The sequence below is a fragment of the Castor canadensis genome, chromosome 8 (genome assembly GCF_047511655.1).
Source record: "Castor canadensis chromosome 8, mCasCan1.hap1v2, whole genome shotgun sequence".
Classification (NCBI taxonomy): Eukaryota; Metazoa; Chordata; class Mammalia; order Rodentia; family Castoridae; genus Castor; species Castor canadensis.
Genome location: NC_133393.1, coordinates 157,063,685 through 157,082,098, shown reverse-complemented (window position 1 = coordinate 157,082,098; position 18,414 = coordinate 157,063,685). Strand labels below are relative to the sequence as shown.

Genomic DNA, 18,414 nt, shown 5'->3' with positions numbered 1-18,414 from the left:
GTGAGTAGGTGGGTAGGGAGGAGGTCCTAAGGATCAGCAGGGAGTACCTGGATCCTCCTGTGCAGCACCCCCTTCAATCCTGGGCACAGACAGATGGGCCATTTAGTGTGCTGTGGCTGTGAGATAAATCTAGCAGGATGTCTGATAAGATGGATGACAGAATAAAGACTCAAAACGACTCTGACAGGCGCAGGTCAAGGGAATGGCATTTAACGGTTGTAAATGTCAGCAGGGCGTTGGGATTAGAATAAAAACAAGGCGGAGCCCAGAAAACCAGCAGGGTTTGAGGGCCTGAATGAGGTCCTGAGGTAGCCACAGGCTCCAGTGACACTGCAAAGATGAGGGCCAGGGCAGGTGCCCCACAGGGAGAACAGGGTACCTGGGGCCCTTCAGAATCCTATAGGAAAGGTGTCTCCAGATCAGCCTGTGGCCAGGTGGGGCTGGGTGACAGTGATCCCTTGGCCCCCAGTGTGCTGGGCACTGTCTCTGGCCTGGGTCTGACAGGTTGCCCCAGGACCCAAGGTGTGTACGTGACACCTTGGAACATGGAGGTAGCAGACAGGCACATGGGAGGTCAAAGGCTTGGAGAGACTTGTGGGGATAGTAGGGTACCAGGCCATCTTTCATAGGCACCGTATCTGTGATGTCACATCTGTGAGGCAGTCGTCTGCCTCAGTGGAAGGCCTAGCAGACTAGGGGCATGCTGGGACTCCCTCGCCATGTACCCATAGGCTGAGAGGGTTAGAGATGTACTCTGAGTGCCAGTCCTCCAAAGCCATTTGGGTTCAGTAATGGTTCCTGGTGACAAGAGATTACGGTTAACCAGCCCAGCACTGGTAACACCATCAGGATCAGAAAGAAACACAAGTTTGGTGGCCTTTTGACCCAGAATGAGCTGCCTCCCTGAATGTAAGGGTAGGATGCCAGATGGAGGACAGCAGCCAGGGACAGATGCCACAGACTAACGGGCATAGGCCTGAGGAGGGATGCAGGTTTGGCCAAGGGCCATGATTTTCAAATTTGTGTGATGACCTGCCCATCACTGGGAAATCAGAGAGCACTCTTAAGGTCAAGCCATGACATCATTTGCAGGTTTCACAGCACCCTGTCCTAAGTGCACAACAGGAGGGCTAATGTGTTGATACATCTCCCAGAGACAGAATATCTCCACGGCCCCTAAAGCCATGCCACATACAGGCAATTTCCCCACCCTGGGTCCAGGGGCCACCACCAATCAGTCAGCTTCCAGGACAGGGACTCAGGGGACAGAACAGGAAGCATCTGGAGCTTTGGGTAATAAGAAATGAACCACATGGTCCAACTGTTAGTCACTGAGACCCAAGTGAAGGAGGGCATCTGTTTACCTGAGCTGGTACGATTTATTTTCTAATAAAGAATCATGGCCACAAATCCAGGCTGGACAATGCTGGGATGGTGGGGTCCCCTGGCTAGGCTTCCACATCCATTTTCTGGCCTACACCTCAAGGTTTTGCCCACTGTTAACTATGAGGACCACAAACGAACTGCTGCTTTCAGCTCCAATTCTTACGCCCCAGGCTGCAGGGAGGTACTCAACTTGATCCTGGGCTGGCCCTACCCTCTGTGTGGTGGCTGGCCTCCCTCAGGACATGCCACATGCAGACAGCTCCTCACAGAGCCAAAATGACCAATGGGGGATGGAATCTCCAGTTCCACTAGGATCTGACAACAGCAAGAGGAAAGGAGAGGCTTTGCCGTCTTCCTCCAGCCGGTGGACCGCCCAGGCACAGATGGAGCCCGGGCAGGTGGCTCAGGCCTTAGGCTGGAGACCAGAATGCCGGCTGCCCTCTGACTTGTAACTCCACCTGCAGGAGCCAGTCTTGAGGAAGCAGGATGCACAATGCCAGCAGTGGAACCATCGCCCCATGTGCCGCGGTTACTGACAGGAAAACGCGCGTTTGCTTGTGAGTACCGACATGCACAGTGGAGCATTCTGTGCTATTGGGAACCTTGGGGTGACAATTTCTAAGGCCCTGGGACAGTGCTCCTTCCCTGGTGTGAGGCTCTCCTTGCACCATGTCCTGAGCTCCTCCGGGAGTGGGACTCTTCACCGTGTCACACAGAGCACACATCACCTTTAGAATCGAGACAAAAACCTAAGGAAATAACTCGCCCAGTGTGAGATGTGTGGGCTGGTGCGGGTGGGGACAGCTGTGACAGCTCTGATGACCACGGCCTCTCGGATGGAGGGAGGAGGCTGCAGTGTTTCTCTGCACATGCACCACACACAGGCCAACATCCACGTGACCCATGCACACACGCCAGCCGGGACTAGATGTTTCATTGTAAATCTTAAAACAGCCCGACGTGAAGGCAGAGTTAACGGGGCCACAAAGGCCACCGGGTGATAATGGTGGCAGAGACATGCTGCCACCCACAAATCTGAACAGAACATCAGTTATGTGACCACAATTGTCTCTTTGCATCATAATGAAACCAGCTGGCCACCTGGACCTGAGCAAGAGACAAGGTGGTGAGGAGGCAGACAGGTCTGCAGGGAGAACAGGACTGCTCCTGACAGTGGATGGCAGAGGGGGGGACGGAGATCACCACACCAGGCTACCTGCCTTGGCCTGTCTGTCACATTGCATCCATGCACACACGTGTATCTGTGCACATCTATGTGCACATATACGCCCTGTGTGCCACACGGAGTGTGAGATGTACACGTGCACACACACACCTGGGAATGCACACACTCCCACAAGCACACATTTGCCCTGTGTGCTACACTATGAGAAGCACATGTGCACACACATCCATGCACACCCATGAGCACATTCAAAAATTCCCTAGTGTGTGCATACACCATGTGTGCTATGCTCACTTAAGATATACACATGCAAACACGCATGAACACTGAGGTGCCATGCTCCCCTTCCAGGTGTCCCTTGGACTGGCACCACCCTGACTTTGCTCACCCTGCCTAGGTTGCCCACATTACAGGGCCAGGGGACCAAAATGGTCTGGAGCCCCACCTGTGCTTCCCCAGGCCCTGCTCGTCTCTGCCCTGCACTGGCATGCCCTCCTTGGGTAGAGCCCCCCCTTTTTTCTGTTAGTCCTAGAAGAAGGTGCAGGACTCCTGCTCAGCCAGCATGCCCCCAGGCCCCAAGCTGACTCTGGCCTCTGCAGCAGGCATGTTGAGGACACCTTGGGTGCAGAGATGGCCAGAACCCTGCCACTAGCAGGAGGTGGTGTCAAAACCAGACATTAATCTACACCAAGCATCTCTGTCTTCCCACTGTAGCAGAAGATATTGAAATACTCGGCACTGCACTCACAAAGTGACTAATGTCTAGTTTATCACTAATCCTACAGACACACAGAACAACGATTAAAAAATACAGGGGAAAAAAAAGTGGTCTTTAAGATCCCATGAAGTATCAAAATCTCAATATTTGAATTACAATGAAATTGAGCCTCTTATTAATCCTGGTATCAAATTCTCCATCACAGTTCAACTTCAACAGAGCCAATTAATTAAGTGTGGTAGATCATGAAGGCACGGAGTTTGGGGGAGAGCTAAGGATTATCTCTGCATGAAGGCGTGCAAGGCAAGATGGAGAAATTAAGCAGGACCGAGCTCTGCAGAGGGCCCTCTCTCAAGAAACTGGACACGCTGCCTAGTCCAGCTTTCCACCAAATTGTGTGGCCAGCTCAGGCCTTCCAGGTTGTGGGTGCAAGGCACCAAGGGTCTTAGATCAGAGAAGCTCAGGCTCAGCCCCTCCCTGGAGAGGACCTGGCTTACACCGCAGTCAGTGATCCCAGCCAGGAGGCACCTGCTCGGGAGAGGACAGTGCACAGCCACTTGTCTGATGCTGGTGGAAACAGTGGCCCAGGGATTCTGTGCTGCTGAACCAATTGAGACGGGCCTGTTGCCACATGCTTCCATATCCACAGAAAGAAGAGCCACCGGAGCCACCAAGAGCAGAGGGCAGGGAGAGGGGCAGACTTGTCACCGGGAGATGGGACAAACCCAGGGACCAAGGATCAAGAAAAGGGTCCACTGGTCCTGCTGGTTCCAGAATCAGCTCCCCAGCTGGGGCTAGGGCTGTTCTCAGGAACCTCTGCATGCAGTGTGACCTGCAGACCTCGGAGAGGCTCTGAGGACCCCAGTCCAGCTCCAGGTCTCAGGGATGGTGCACCTGTGTAGGGCATTGGGGACATTATGGCATGGCAGTCAATGAGATGGCGTAAGGAGCCTGAGAATGCAGCCTGTAGTTCTAGAATCCTGTCTCAGGGACACCTCACCACTGAACGAGTGACTCAACATACTCCAGAGACCTTGGGGCCCAGCTAGTAGGCCTTTTAAGGTCCCCAAGGGGACGGGTACACATCTGAGTTCATGTGCAGCCCGCACAGGCCTCTGCCCACGCGCACCAAAGGAGGTGCCGGGCCCATGGTCAGGATATAGAGGCACACGTGTGCACTCACACTCACATGCGGGTGGCCTCACACGTGTGCTCACACCCACACACGTGCACTCAAACTCATGCTCACACTCACACCACCACACATGAGTGCACACACACAGAGTATTCTACGTACAAGCACACATCTAAACACATATCCACATGCCACACGGTGTGCACACACCATACTATGTATCCATACACCAAGCCCGCACATTCAGAAGATATTCACATAGCAAGTGTGCACACTCACACACATGCTGGTCCCTGTGAGGACCAGCACTGACATGTGATCCTGTGCGTCATCTGTAGAGATATCCCCTGTCCAGGGCTAACTGACGAGCCTTCCCAGAGTGCTCGCTACCTTCCAAGTCCAGGGGCACCAGATGCTTACACCTCCTTTCCACCTAAGGAAACATCTCTATGGTCACCAAGACTTGCCCAGCCACAAAGGACATGCACCACTGTCCTGGGAGGCCATCCAGTCAGCATTCAGCCTGTCCTCTGCTGCCTGTGGATGCACAAAGGTGGGTCAAGACAGGGGAAGAAGAAAGGACTTCAGGGAGGGCCATCAATGGCTCCCACAGCTCTGCTTAAGCCTCCAGGGTAGCTTCTTTAATTCAGAGAAGGGCAGGTGGAGGGAGACAAAAGCAATAGCCATGACTGGGCGATGGACTGGCTGTTCAGGACTCCCAGAGAATAAATCAAAGCATTGACAGTGAAGCCCCTTGCAGGGGGTACTGAGTCCTGCTCCGTGAATGCCCCTCCATGCCTAGGTTCCTGTCCACACCAAGCAAGGGCTGCAGACTCAAGGCCTAGACCTGAATAGGGTGGCTTCTCAGGCAAGCATGGTAGGTTGCGGACCCTGCACACCCCGTATGTGGGGATGGAGGATCTCTAGAAACACAGGTTCAATGAAGGGCACTGAGAAGTCATTTCATCCAACACCCGGAAATCAGACACCCCCCTCAGTAAGGAACAGCTGTTCTGGAAGGTTCTGGTCCAAGCAGTGTGGGGCTGGGGCAGGGTCACTAGAGATGTCTGCAGGCGGAGCAATCTGAGCTCAGTCTGTGCTTGGCTCTGGAGAAGGCTGGAAGGGAGGCTCCAGATCCCCAGATATGGCAGGACTGACTAGTGTCCCTGCCCCTCCACCTGTCCTGCTCTCTCCTTGTGCTCACGACTGGCATCCAGCTGCTCCCAACTGTACCACACCAGTGCCATGTGCCTACCCTGCTGCCCAACCTCTCACCCGAGCTCTTGCATCCTGGCATCTGTTCACTCAGGCCCTAGGCACTGTCAGGTCCAACACACCTGTGTGCCTGAGGCCTGGCTGTGAAACTGCACCCGGCCTCTCTGGGCTCTGTGATCAAGTGCATCAGGCCAGTCAGGGAACACAGCCATGTCCTGTGCGTGTACTTAGGTTACAGGCCCAGAACAGGACTGGCCAAGCAGTGAGGGGAACCCCGGCCCTGCCATCACCCTCACTGTGGGACAGTAGCTCCCTAGACCCTGCCCTGGGACTACGGTCCCCTTTGATCTGGAAACACACAAACCAAACCGTGCACCAAGTCCACCCAGAAGCTCCCCACTGGCCTGCTCCTCTTGTCCCCAAGTCCCACGGTCCAGCACGGAGCACATACTGCAAATGACAATCATGAAAAGGATGAATGAATAAGTAGCAAGGACACAGGACCTCTTCTGGCTGCTGGCATTGCCACCTGCCATGTCTGTAGAACACACATGAAGGAAGTGGGGGCGATATCTGAGCCCTGCCACACCTTTGCTGTCACAACCTGCCCAGGAGAGAGCAGGGACCTGGAGCAATGTCTTCATCCGGCAGTGTGCACAATGAAATGGCACAGATGTCCTGTGAACCTATCAGCATCAGAGAACCAACATTTAATATTTCAATACTTTGTTGTTTCAGTGTGCTGGCTTCCTCTGGCACCCTCATCTTCTTATTAATTAAAGATGATTTAATATGAAAATTATAAGTAATACAAACACTCATGTGGTCAAGACAAACAGAAACCCTAGGTCCACCCCAGCCCTCAGCTGCCCCACAAATCCTTCCCTGGAAAGAAGTGTCTCCATTCTAGAGGAGTCTATACCGAGAGAGGGAGAGAGAGAGAGAGAGAGAGAGAGAGAGAGGGGAAAAGAGATAAAGAGAGACAGATGCAGGGACAGACCACCAAGAGTACTGGTGGGAAAAGGCAGGCAGTTAGGGTGATGGAGAGGGGGAGCCCGTCTCCCCAGCCCAGTGGTGAGAGAAGCAGTCTCCATTCAAGGAGTACACCATCAGAACACAGAGCAAGAGGATGGCTCAGAAAAGGGAGTCAAGGGCACTTCCCCATACAGAGGGCAGGAAACAGCTCTGGAGATGCCTGAGCCGGAACCTGAAACCTATGAAATGAAGATGCCTGCTCCATCACAAGGGTGCATGGTACCACAGGCAGCCAAGGGCGGATGGGGTCAAGGATCTCACCAGGGCCTGTGGAATCGCAAGGTTCCTCTTAAGAGGAGCAGAGGAGATCCAACAGCAGAGGAAGAGAAGGTGGAAGACACGAGGAGCAGGGAGTGGGCTGGAGGAGGGCTCGGGCCTAGGAGCTGTGGCAAGGGAAGCTGGGAAAGGCATCAAGTAGACCCTACCTGACCCTCTGGAAGGAAGGAATGGTTTCTGCCACAACTGGGTCGGCTGGGTGGGACCCTGCTGGTCTTCAGAGCTGTAGGAGAGGAACTCACGTTACTTTAACCCTCGGCATGTGGTGTGCACTTTTGCAATCACAAGTTTTCCCTACCCAGGGGTTCTACTGCTGTCACATATCTCAGACCTGACACCCAAGGCCAGCGCAAAGCTGGTCTGGTTACAGTGGGAGAGGCCAGGTGCCCAGGTGGGAGGGGCCGACCCTCAGGAGGATCACCCCCAAAATATGTTCCTATCTGGGTAGGCTGGAGGAGGGCTCCATCAGGCAGAGCCATGGCAGGAATGTAGGCTGAAGAAAGGACCAGAGCTGGCCCCTACAGGACCTCATTTATTCCTCAGGCTACCTGAGATGCTGCACTGGGCCACCTGCGTGAGGACACCTCTGCCTGCTCTATCTAATCCCCACCCCAGGGTATAGGTGATCCTCAAGAAAACACGCTCTAGTCCAGGACTTGGAGACCAGACTCCATGTTACTGCATGACTCTTAGGGACAATGTGACTCAGGCCTCCCTGACTAGCCCTGCAGCGGTTTCTCTGGCTAGTCCCTATCACACTCGTTGCATTTCTTCAAGGTTCATGGGGTCCCTTCAGCTACCCCAGCCTGGAGCTGGCAAGCAAAGGGGCGGGATACAAACTCAGATGTGTCCCAGGCATCACTCAGGACCCTCTGTTGTATCTTTTCACACATCCTTACAGACTGAAGTCTGAGAAACGTCAGAAACCCTTAAGGTGTTCAAATCCCCCCTTTCCCTGACATCCTCTTCATGTGAGATTTGGCTGAGAGACTCCAGGCAGCTCCTGGAGGCCAGGGTGGAGTGGAGCCTGGGTGAGGAGGCCTAAGGGCACTCATCCTGAGTGCTTCATCCAACCACCAGGCCTGGAGACAGGGAGAAACCTCCAATGTTCTGCTGGACAGGCGAGGGGCAAGATGGCAGCAGATCTTCCCCCACTGCAGACCATTCAGCTGTGGGGTATGCCAGGACATAAGGGGACCCCCACCCAGGGTTCCCAGAAGTACTGACTGACCAAAGAACCCCTTGACCCTAGAAGAGCCTGCCATCAGCTCCCCTCTGGAAATGAAAGATGGCTGTGTATATCTGGAAGGATAGCCCAGGCCTCCCAGAGGGCACTTAGTTGAGATGGGGCTGTCCCCAAGAATGGATGGTTGGACACCAGCTTCTAAAAGAGGGCTAAAATCACCCATTTCACTTCTGGCCTGGCAAGGGAGAAGAGCCAGGACCATGGAGGTTACCACAGGCTGTCTTAGCTCTCCTAGAAGAGACTGTGTCATCCCAGACCTAACTCCCATCACCTGAGCAATCCTGACCGTTAGGAGAAGCTAAACCTAAGGGAGCAGCTGCTGAGACCTCTCACCTGGTCAGGCAGCTGCTGTCTGGGGAGGGCAGAGGAGGGCAATGAGTGGATTATGCCTGTGTTCCAAGCATAGGCCACAGACAGGGGGAGCTGAAGGTCCCCTGCCCTCTGTGACTCTGAGTCTTGCTCACCAAGGATAAGTGAGCATACCCCATCCTACAGGTCACCCCATCCTGATGGTCTGAGCAAAGCTGGTTGATTTCAGTCTGAAAAGCAAAACAAGCCCAGAATCACTGCTCAAGAAGACAGCCAGAGCTCCCAGCACTGGGAGCCTGGGGTTTATCACTCGCCCAGGACGCATCGCCCTGGCCCGCAGCCGGCTCTGCAGCTCATGTGCTGGCCTTTTATGGAGGGCGGTAGAGGAGACATGGGCACTTTCACTGTTCTCCTTCGGGCAGCCAAGGCTGCTCTGAGATGTCCACTGGAAAGTGCCTCTGCCATCCAGCTGGCTTCTAGTCAATTATCCCCTTTAATGTGCATATTAATGAGGTGCTGCCCGCCTGGCAGGTCCAGCAGCAGCCCTAGGGCCCATCCAGAGCTGGCCTGGAACTGGAACACTGTTGCCACAACATGGCAATTACAATTATGCCTCGGTTTATGACTTCACAAAGGTCAGTAAAGGCGGCTGCAGTGCCCTTCCCAGCGAGCATCCCACCACGGCGCAGGCCAGATCAGAACCAATGCTGGGCAGGCACCTGGACACAGGCAGTCAGAGAACAAGGCAGCTTCTTCCTCTGGGTTCACTGGAAACAGAACCCTGGCTGGGTGGCCTTTCCTAGAATGTCCCCATCCCACCTACAAAATGTCCCATACTGGCCCACAGAAGCACTAGGCAGTGATACTGTGCAAAGAGAGGACAAGGTCGTTCCACAAACCCTCCTCCACCTGGAAACAGCCCAGCACATCCTGGAAGCAGAGTCCACTCTTCAGAAAATCCTGAAGTCCTTGTTGCAGCCTCCCTAGACCCTTCCTCCACCCCACCCCAAGTCAAGTTGGCTTTCCACCCACAGTGTGTAGGATGACCCCCAAATTCTTGCTATCCAGGGCTTCCTGGGCATCACTGGAGACCAGAGGAGGAACTTGGGATTTATAGCAGAGGTGGCTACCCTGGCTCTCATCTCCCCTGGTGCCCTGCCCACCTCTTCCAGGGAGGGGATCAGGAGGCAGGGGACCTCATGGATGTGGAGAAGGGAAAGGAGTCTGGTAGATTCCTGCTCTACATTTGAGGTGTTCTGCCTGGACATCCCTGAGTGGTCACAGGATGCAAAGGTACCAGCTATGGCCAGTGACAGGGAAGCAAAGGTACCAGCTATGGCCAGTGACAGGGAAGCAGCAGGAGCTCAACTGGGCCTCAGGCTGATGGAGCAGGGAGAAGGGCTCCTGGTACCAAGGTGAAGTGCCACACTGTGGAGGCAGAGGGCACTTTCAGGGTGTAGGGTGGGGGGGACCAGCTCAGAGACATGAGCCTGCACACAGATGCTACACAGCAGTGCAAGCCCCCTGCAGTGTAACCAGACTGGCAATTCCCTTGCTTTATAAAAAAGATTCCCACTTCAGTCTTCAGTAGATTTATTTGTCTTTCAAACCATTCTGGACACTGAGGATGGGTGAATGAAGTGGGCTTAAGAAGACTGGTAACAAGACTGGTAGCAAGACCAAGGCCGAGGGGAGCTGAGTGTTCCCAGAGAATGTCAGGAGGGCCACCTGGATGCCCAGTCATGGGTGCAAGGGTCCGGGGCGGGTCAGGGGTAAACATCAGGATGGGCTGTCCAGGTCAGTCTTCCCTTTCTGAGCTGGACTCCAGGAAGCCACCTGTAGAACCATGCTGCCGACAGGCAAGGGCTTCCTATTTCACTGGACAGCTGGGAGTTTTCTGCAGATCCTCAGTGCTTTCTCCCTCGGGTTGCTTGATCTCCATGGAGAGGATGACCGGCTCTACCTGGACCCAGGGGACACCTGCTGTTCAGTAATGTAATCATCTTTATCTCCCAGCCTGGGCACGACACAGTGGCTGCCGCTGTCTGATTAACACCATCAACCTTGTGGGATGTGCAGCACATATTTGGCAAAACCACAAATGTGTTTGATATTTCCTGGAAATGTCAGTCATTTCTAGGCTATCTACCCTAGAAAGAAACACACCACTAAGGACCCCAAAATGCTAACTGGGAACCTTCATTTCCGACTCCAGTTCTGAGAAGGGCATGGGGCTCTAAGGCCTTACTCTTCCAAGCTTGGCCAGCTTGACAGGCACAGCTAGAAATACCTAGTTGCAGGCATCTCCTTCCTGGAGGCGGTGGCAGAGGGTCCTGGGTTTGCAGAGGGTGCAAGGCACTCCCAGTGTTGCCATTGCTGAGGTCATAGCCAGTCAGGGAGTGGGGGGGAGAACCTGGCAGGGGCAGCAGGTGCTCAACTGGGCCTCAGGCTGATGGAGCAGGGAGAAGGGCTCCTGGTACGAAGGTGAAGTGCCACACTGTGGAGGCAGAGGGCACGTTCAGAAAGCACCAGAGTGTGGGAGTCAGCACGGGCAGATGTGCTGGGGCAGGAGCTTTTCTGGCCTCCTCACAAGCTTGGTGCCGGGACATTCCACAGAGTCTCACCTGGGCCAGTGCAGAGCAAATGTGGGAAAATGTGTGGACAAATGCCCCTTAACCCTCCTGTCCATGGGTGTCACTTCCCAAGCGGGTCTTAACCATGAGGGCCCCACCAGGGCCTTCAAACCAGAACTGGCAGGGCCTGCATTGTTACTTTCCATCCTCTTGTGCCATCCCAGCCCAGCCTCCAGGGACAACAGGCTCCATCCTGGCTGGAGTCACTCTGGCTGGGGCAGCCACCTTCTCTGAGCCTCAGTTTCTCTGCTTGCACTGTGGGAGGAGCAAGGCAACCCATCTGGGATCATCTGTTGGAGATGCCAGGTCCCGGACTCTCCTGAGGACCATGGTGCTGTGGGCATGCAGGCTAACACCAGCTTAGCAAACAGCCTCAGTCTCAACTCTGCAGAAGCCACAGGCCTGCCCAGCCCACTGGGAACAAACTATGTCATGCCCTCTGCCAGCAAAGCTGCCTCTGCAGCTGGGACGAGCAGTTGCTGAGCGCATGCTGTCTTAGGGGACAGTGGCCAAGAAGCCTCCTCCATTGCACCAAGAGCCCACTGCAAACACTCTGTCTACAAGAAATCCAGTGGTTCAGAAAAGTTGGGTTTGGGTGAACTTTCTTCAGATACACACAGGTAGCGCTGACCCTAACTCAATCAACATATCTCCCAGCCTGGCACGTGTCCTGGAGATTACAGAAAATAGGAGGGAGTGGGTGCTGCCAGCAGTGACAGAGCCCTGCAGCCACCCTGAGAACACTGTCAATTGACCTTTGACACAGCTGCCATGGCAAGTTCATGAGAAAGGAGGGCCTGTGGCTCTGTCCCTTAGGCAGGGGGAAAAAAAAAAAGTAAAAGAAAAAATCTAGACACAGACTGCACTCCCTTTCCAAACACTAAGCCAAAATGAATCTGAAACCTAAATATAAAACATTAAACTCTAGAAGTAACATGGAGAAAAATCTATGTGGTTTTGAGTTTGTTGATGAGATTTTAAATAAAACACCAAGTGTATAATCCATGAAAGAAGAAATGTGATAAATTAGACTTTACTAACATTAAAACATCTGCTCTGCAAAGATACTAAGAATGAAAAGACCAGCTACAGACTGGGAGATGGTATTTGCAAACCACGTTTCTGATGAAAACTTGTAGCCAAAATACATCAAAAAGAACCCCCAAGACCCTGAAAACTCAACAGTAAGAATACAGACAACCCAATTAAAACAGAAAAAGGATCTCAATAGATGCCTCACCAAAAATGCAAATGAGCACATGAAAAGACGCTCCACCTCACTGGTCACCAGCAAAGTTTACAATGAAATACTGAGATAATCACCACACCCTATTAGAATAGCTAAATTCTCCCAGCCCCAAAATATCCAATGCTGGTGAGAATGTGGGGCGCCCGGAGCTCTTAGTCACTGTGGGGGAACACAAAACGGTGCAGTCACTTGCAAGGCTGAGTACACTCTTCCCAGAGGATCCGAAACTACACGCCAAGGTGCTGAGTTAACCTGCTCTGAAAACTGCTGCACACACAAATGCATGTGAACGTTTACAGCAGATTTACCCAGAACCCCCAAACTGGAAGCAACCAGGATGTCTCTCAATAGGTGCATGGATAAGATGTCAGGGCAAATTTGCATCACAAGACATGATTCAGTGATAACAAAAACTGAGCTATTAAGCCACAGAAAGACATGGAGAGCCTTGAATGCATGTCACTAGGTGAGCAAAGCCAGTGTAGAAAGGCTGCGGACTGCAGGTTCCGGCTTTGTGATATTCTGGAAAAGACAAACTCCAGAAAAAGCAAAAAGAGCAGTGGTCCCCAAAAGCTTGGAGGAAACTGGGAGGGGTCCAGAGTAGCGCCCCCTGTAGGATACTGTAGGCGGGAACCATACCGCATCACAGGAGTGCCACGACCCTTGGGATGTGAACCTTCATAAATGCAAACTTAAAACTTCATGAAGAACAGTGAGGACCCAGGCAGGAGTTCAGAGTTTCAAGACACCTTGCTGTTGGGACGGAGGACAGTGCTGACCTACATAACTCTGGAAACAGTGGAGCCTGTGAGACTGAGGGCACAGGTATGTCCCCAAGCACTGTGCACGAGGTGACAGAGCCATCTCCCCGGGGACACACAGTGGTTTTCACACTGTGTGGGTGTGCCCTTGAACTGAACAACTGGGTAAATAGATGGCAGGAGTAGGGCATCTCTGTGGGAGAGGGAGAAGACAGACAGCAACAGGAGTGGCTGGAGCGATCTGCGATCTGCGTGGTCAGTGTGGAGGAACCAGGGTGAGCTCGTGTTTGGAGTAACATGGATATAGACAGCCACACACCTACAACCAGTGCACACGCGTGGTCAGTGTGTGCACACGAACCACTCCTTCTGGTAGTTGAAAGGGCTGAGAAGTAAGGGCTCCCCACTATAGAACTCCCAACACAGAGACCTGGTGTTCAATGCTATTCCACAAGAAGAGGAACCAGGGCTCCCGGGAAAAGGGCTCGAGCAATGTGCCACTGAGCCTGCAGCACTGGCTGTCCCAGAGAATAAGGAGGTGCTCAAAAAAAAGCAAATCGTGATGGGGGTGTCAACGGATACAGAGCCACCGGACTCTAATAGAGAAAGCAGTTCTGGCTTGTAACCCAAGTTCGAAAAGTGCCTATAAGCCCATCGTGGTCCGAGAAGGTGACCAAGTCAGTTAACACAGGGGAGAGGGTAAATCTCACCTCCAGAATTCCAAAGAACTGTTGGGGACCCTCTATCCCGAAGGGTGAAGCTCATCCCCACTCCTTATGTGCAGGCTGCACAGTGACTTCCTCCCAGAGCAGGTGCCATGGAACCGGGAAGGAGAGACTTCAGGGGGAGGGGCCTGGCAAACACCGCCAGCCACAGGGATCGTGGTCAAATATGTCAAAGTGACAGTGTGGACCCCTGATCGGATGTAGTGAGAGAGGCCATTCATGCCTGTGATCTTCCTCCCAAAGTCCCATAACTCCAGTCTTTTCGTGGGAAATATATCAGATGGATTACTGACGGGCACTCCTCAACACTGTCAAGGTCATTAGACCCAGAACACCTGAGAGGCTCACAGAGCCTCATGGGCTCAAAGGAGCAGAGGAGATGGACTGACCAAACAATCTGCCAGGGCTATCCTCTGTGAACCCTGATGCAATGGGATACAAAGCAAGTGAACTTCAGTTAATGACCACATGCAACCATGTTGGTTCTTTAAGGAGCAAATGTCCCAAACTAAGGTCAAGAAGTTAACAATATTCCTTACTTTGTGGGAAGTGGGTGAGGGGTGAGTGGGGGGCCTTCTGAACTATCTCCACAATCTCTCTATAAATCGAAGACTTTTTCCAATACAGCAGAAAGTCTATTTAAAAATCCGGAAGGCACGAAGGATGATGGCCTCTGAGGCACACATGCCGAGGAGCGCAGCTGACACCTTGCTGAGTCCTGTGCCAGCATCCGATGCGGTTAAATGGGGCATGCTCAGGCCCGCTGGCCTGTTCCTTCCTCACACCTGTCTCCGGCTTTCTAAGAAATATGCTGAACCCTGGGAATTTCACACCAGCCTTGCACGCAGCAACAAATGACCTCCTTCTTTGTCCTACCCACCTGGAGACCTGGCTAAGACACCTTTGCTCAAAAGATGACCCTGTCATGCCCCTATCTGTGGGCTGCTTCCCACTGTTAGCTCATGGCAGACCTTGCAGCGCTGTGCAACAGGCTGCCAGGGAGCTGGTGAGGCTCTGCAGAAAACCCTCTCATCACCACCAGGGGTTCTTCCAAGGTCAAAGGCGACAGCTGGCATCGGAGCTCACCTTGGACCCTCACAGCTTTCAGAAGTCATTTCCATGGGGCTGGGCTCACCTTCTGCTTGGTAATTACAAAGACACAGGGAAGGCAGTCAGGAGATGAGACCTTCACTGCTGAGCACTGCACAAGAGCAGAGCAGAGCGAGATGGCAAAGGCTAAGGAGGGATGACGTCCTGGCCACGTCCACCTTGCAGTGTGACTACTGTTGCGGGCAGGCCAGTGTGGGCAGGAGGACCCTGTCCACAGCCAAGTGCTGACAGGTGCTCTGGCCACACCTGCCACCGGGACTCCAGTGAGGCCACCAACACTCCCTCTCACGATCTTCCCATCATCCAGTGTAGGACATGTCAGTCCACCTCAGCCCCAGTGATGGCCTGGGAGATGACTGTGGGGTAGACCCTGTTACCAGTCATCTGTCTGGCACCTACCTCCTGCTCCAGGATCCTACAGCTCCAACACTCTCTAAACACCCTCATGCCACACATGACAGGATCCATTCCTTCACCATCACAGGCCAGACCCTCCAGCCTTCTCAACAAGGCCTCCTCCTTGGCAGTCCAGCCTAGCTCATGCCTGCCACGCATCCCACTAAGCCAGTTCTACAGCTGAATATGGTTTGCCACCCCCAAGGGCTCATGTGTGTTGAAAGCAGCTGCCCAGGATGGTGGGGTTGAGGTGATGGGCACTTTATAAGGTGGGGCCTAGTGGGAAGTGTTTAGTTCACTAGGGAAGCTCCCTTGAAGGTAATTAGGGTACTTCTTGTGGAACCCCAGCTAGTTCCCACAAGATCAAGGTGATGTAAGAGCAAGCCTGATGCACAAGTCACTCCCTGGCTTCCTGTCTTGCATGTGCTTCCGCCATGATGTATCACCATGAGGCTGAACAAATGGGGCCACCAAAACTGTGAGCTAAATAAACCTCTTTTCTTCACAGATGACCCAGCCTCAGATATTTTGTTCCAGCAATGGAAAAATGGATTAATATAGCCAGTTAATGAAGAATCTCCAAATACTTCCTATCCATTGAAGTCCCTCTTCCCCCACCTGACATGTAAACAAGTTCCTCTAGGTCATTTCCACGCAGTCCCTCACCTTGTAAATCCCCACTTGTCTTTGATCTGCTGGGAGTTGAACTCCATCTCTCCCTTGTTGTAAGATCCATGAATAAGCCTTTCTTCCAGCTTTTCAACAACAGTGATGGTTAATCTTGACTGTCAACTTGACTGGACAGGGAAATGCCTAGACACTCTGGGTGTGTCTGCCTGTGAGGCACTGTCAGAGACCACGCATATGGGACAGCAACTCAGGGAGGAAGCCCCGCCCTGAATGTGGGAGGTGCAGCCCAATGGGCTGGGGGCCTGGATGGAAAAATGAAACAGCCAGCCAGGGTGTGCAAGTCCCACTCATCCAGAGAGAGTCCATTGTTGCTGCAGCACCTGTGGGCAGCAATTCCAGCTTCTTCAACCCTTCAATGTGGACTCACACCAGGGACTCCCCAGAGAGCCTCAGCCTTCAGCCTCCAACTGGGGCTGCACTATTGATCCCCTTGTTTTGAGTCTTACAGCTTTTGGTACTGAACAGCTACTGAATTCTCTGGCTCTTTAGTGTGCTGATGGCTATTGTTGGACTACCCAGTTTCCAACTGTGCTAGCCAACTTATAAATCCTCCTTTATAGTTGTGTGTGGTGCAGTTTTTGTCTTTACTAAATATAAATGCCAGGACCAAGTGTTTGTAAGTGCACAGGTCCTAACCCACTTGTAAGTGGTCACTCACCACTGCCAAGTATCACTTCACCTCTTGCCTCACTGAAAGACGAAGAGGGTAGAAAAATATCTGTGTGGCAGAGCAACTGTGGGGCTGACTGCTTGGCTCCCAGGTCATTCCCTCCTGCAGCAGAGAGCTCCACCAGGATTCTGATACCCTTTGGAGTTTTGTGCTCCTGGAGTCCTACCACCCATGACAATGGAGGAGAAAGAAGGAAGATGTGGAGATGGAATTGCTGCCAGACTCTTTCGGGAAGGGGTAGTTCAAGAAATACTCAGGCCCTGGCTTCCAACAATGTCCACTGCTCAACCTCATGCCCTCTTCTAAGAACAGAAAGCAGAAAGAAGATAAGGGGCCTGGCTGCGATGCTCTGCCTCACAGACCTGCAGATGCACCCCTGTTCCAGGGCAAGGATTCCATTTCATGCTGCTTCCCAACCTACATGCTGGAGACCACACGGGGCACTGAGAATCACAGGTGCTCAGCAGTGACCCTACACCTCCACAGTCTAGCTGGGCACAGGTCCATGTGTATGTCTGTAAGGTCAAACCTACTGTCACACCCTCTCCACCCCCAAACTACTCCATAAAGGACTTGAGCCTGGGTTCCTGCATCCTGCACCTGGGGCACTTGGTCCTGCTACAAAAGGAATGCAGGCTGCTGTGAATTGATGCTGCCTTGCACCCACGGACACCTAGCAAGCTATTATTCCTGCCTTCACACTGGGAGGCCAGTCTCCCTAGACCTGCTCCTGCTACCACCCCCAGCACTCTCTGTAAAGCCTGCCCAGAGCATGTTCCCCACAGTCATGGCCTCAGGTAAAACACCTATATAATAAGCACTGATGGTACTGTGCTGGCCTTTCTAGAGTACCACTGCTCTCAGCAGCTGCTACAGATGGAAATCCAAAATGTCCATGGATGAAGGATGGAGGATGTATGTATGTATGGGTGGTTGGATTGATGAACGGGTGGGTGGACGGAGGGATTGATGGGTGAATAAAAGGGTAAAAGAATGAGTAGATGAGTGGATGGATAGTTGGTTAAGTGGTTGGATGGATGGATGGATGATAGATGGATGGATGTGGATGGTTGATGGGTGAATAGGTAGGTGGAAGGATGGACGGATGGATGGATGGGCAGAAATTTGGGTGTATGAATGGATGAGTAGGTAAAAAAATGACAGATGGAAGAGGGAGCAATTGACCACTCAGCATTCAAGGTTAAGGCCACTCCACCGTCATGTCCACTAATCCTAAGATTGACCATGACATAGTAGAACTGTCCCTTAAATGGATGCTGGATAAGTAACCAGTGTTAGACCAAGATTCAAAACCTGCAGGACAGAGACAGCCATGACAGATCAGAGGTCTGGCCTTGAGGGACCTAGCCAGCATCCGCTGTGAGCTTTGGGACATGCAGGGGGGCAGTTGAGAACACCCACCAGAAAGCAAAGAACAGAGCTTTGCAACTCACATTTGGAGATCAAATTAAATTATTCTTAGCAAAAAATAACAAAAACAGGAGAACAAGGGAAACTGTTCCGTTCTCTGAGGAGGCGGCCAATGCAGAAGTAACTGATTAAAAACCACCTCCCAGATTTTATGAGCATCAGAAAGTCCAACTCTAAATTGGGCAATTTTGAGATAATGAAGTCAAAATATGTGCATTCATTTGCACCCATGTAGGAAGGAAA

General features: G+C 52.6%; 1 protein-coding gene across 3 annotated transcripts in view; it reads right to left on the bottom strand.

Annotated features, from left to right (window-relative positions):
- Tafa5 (TAFA chemokine like family member 5) overlaps positions 1-18,414 on the bottom strand; it is a 218,502-nt gene that overhangs the window by 79,969 nt on the left and 120,119 nt on the right. The window contains exon 2 of one of the 3 annotated variants that reach the window (XM_074084726.1): positions 7,101-7,174. The exons of the other annotated variants lie outside the window; for them this stretch is intronic. Coding sequence (XP_073940827.1) covers positions 7,101-7,174 — 74 coding nt within the window. The remainder of the gene's footprint in view (positions 1-7,100; positions 7,175-18,414) is intronic. 3 annotated transcript variants of the gene reach the window in all.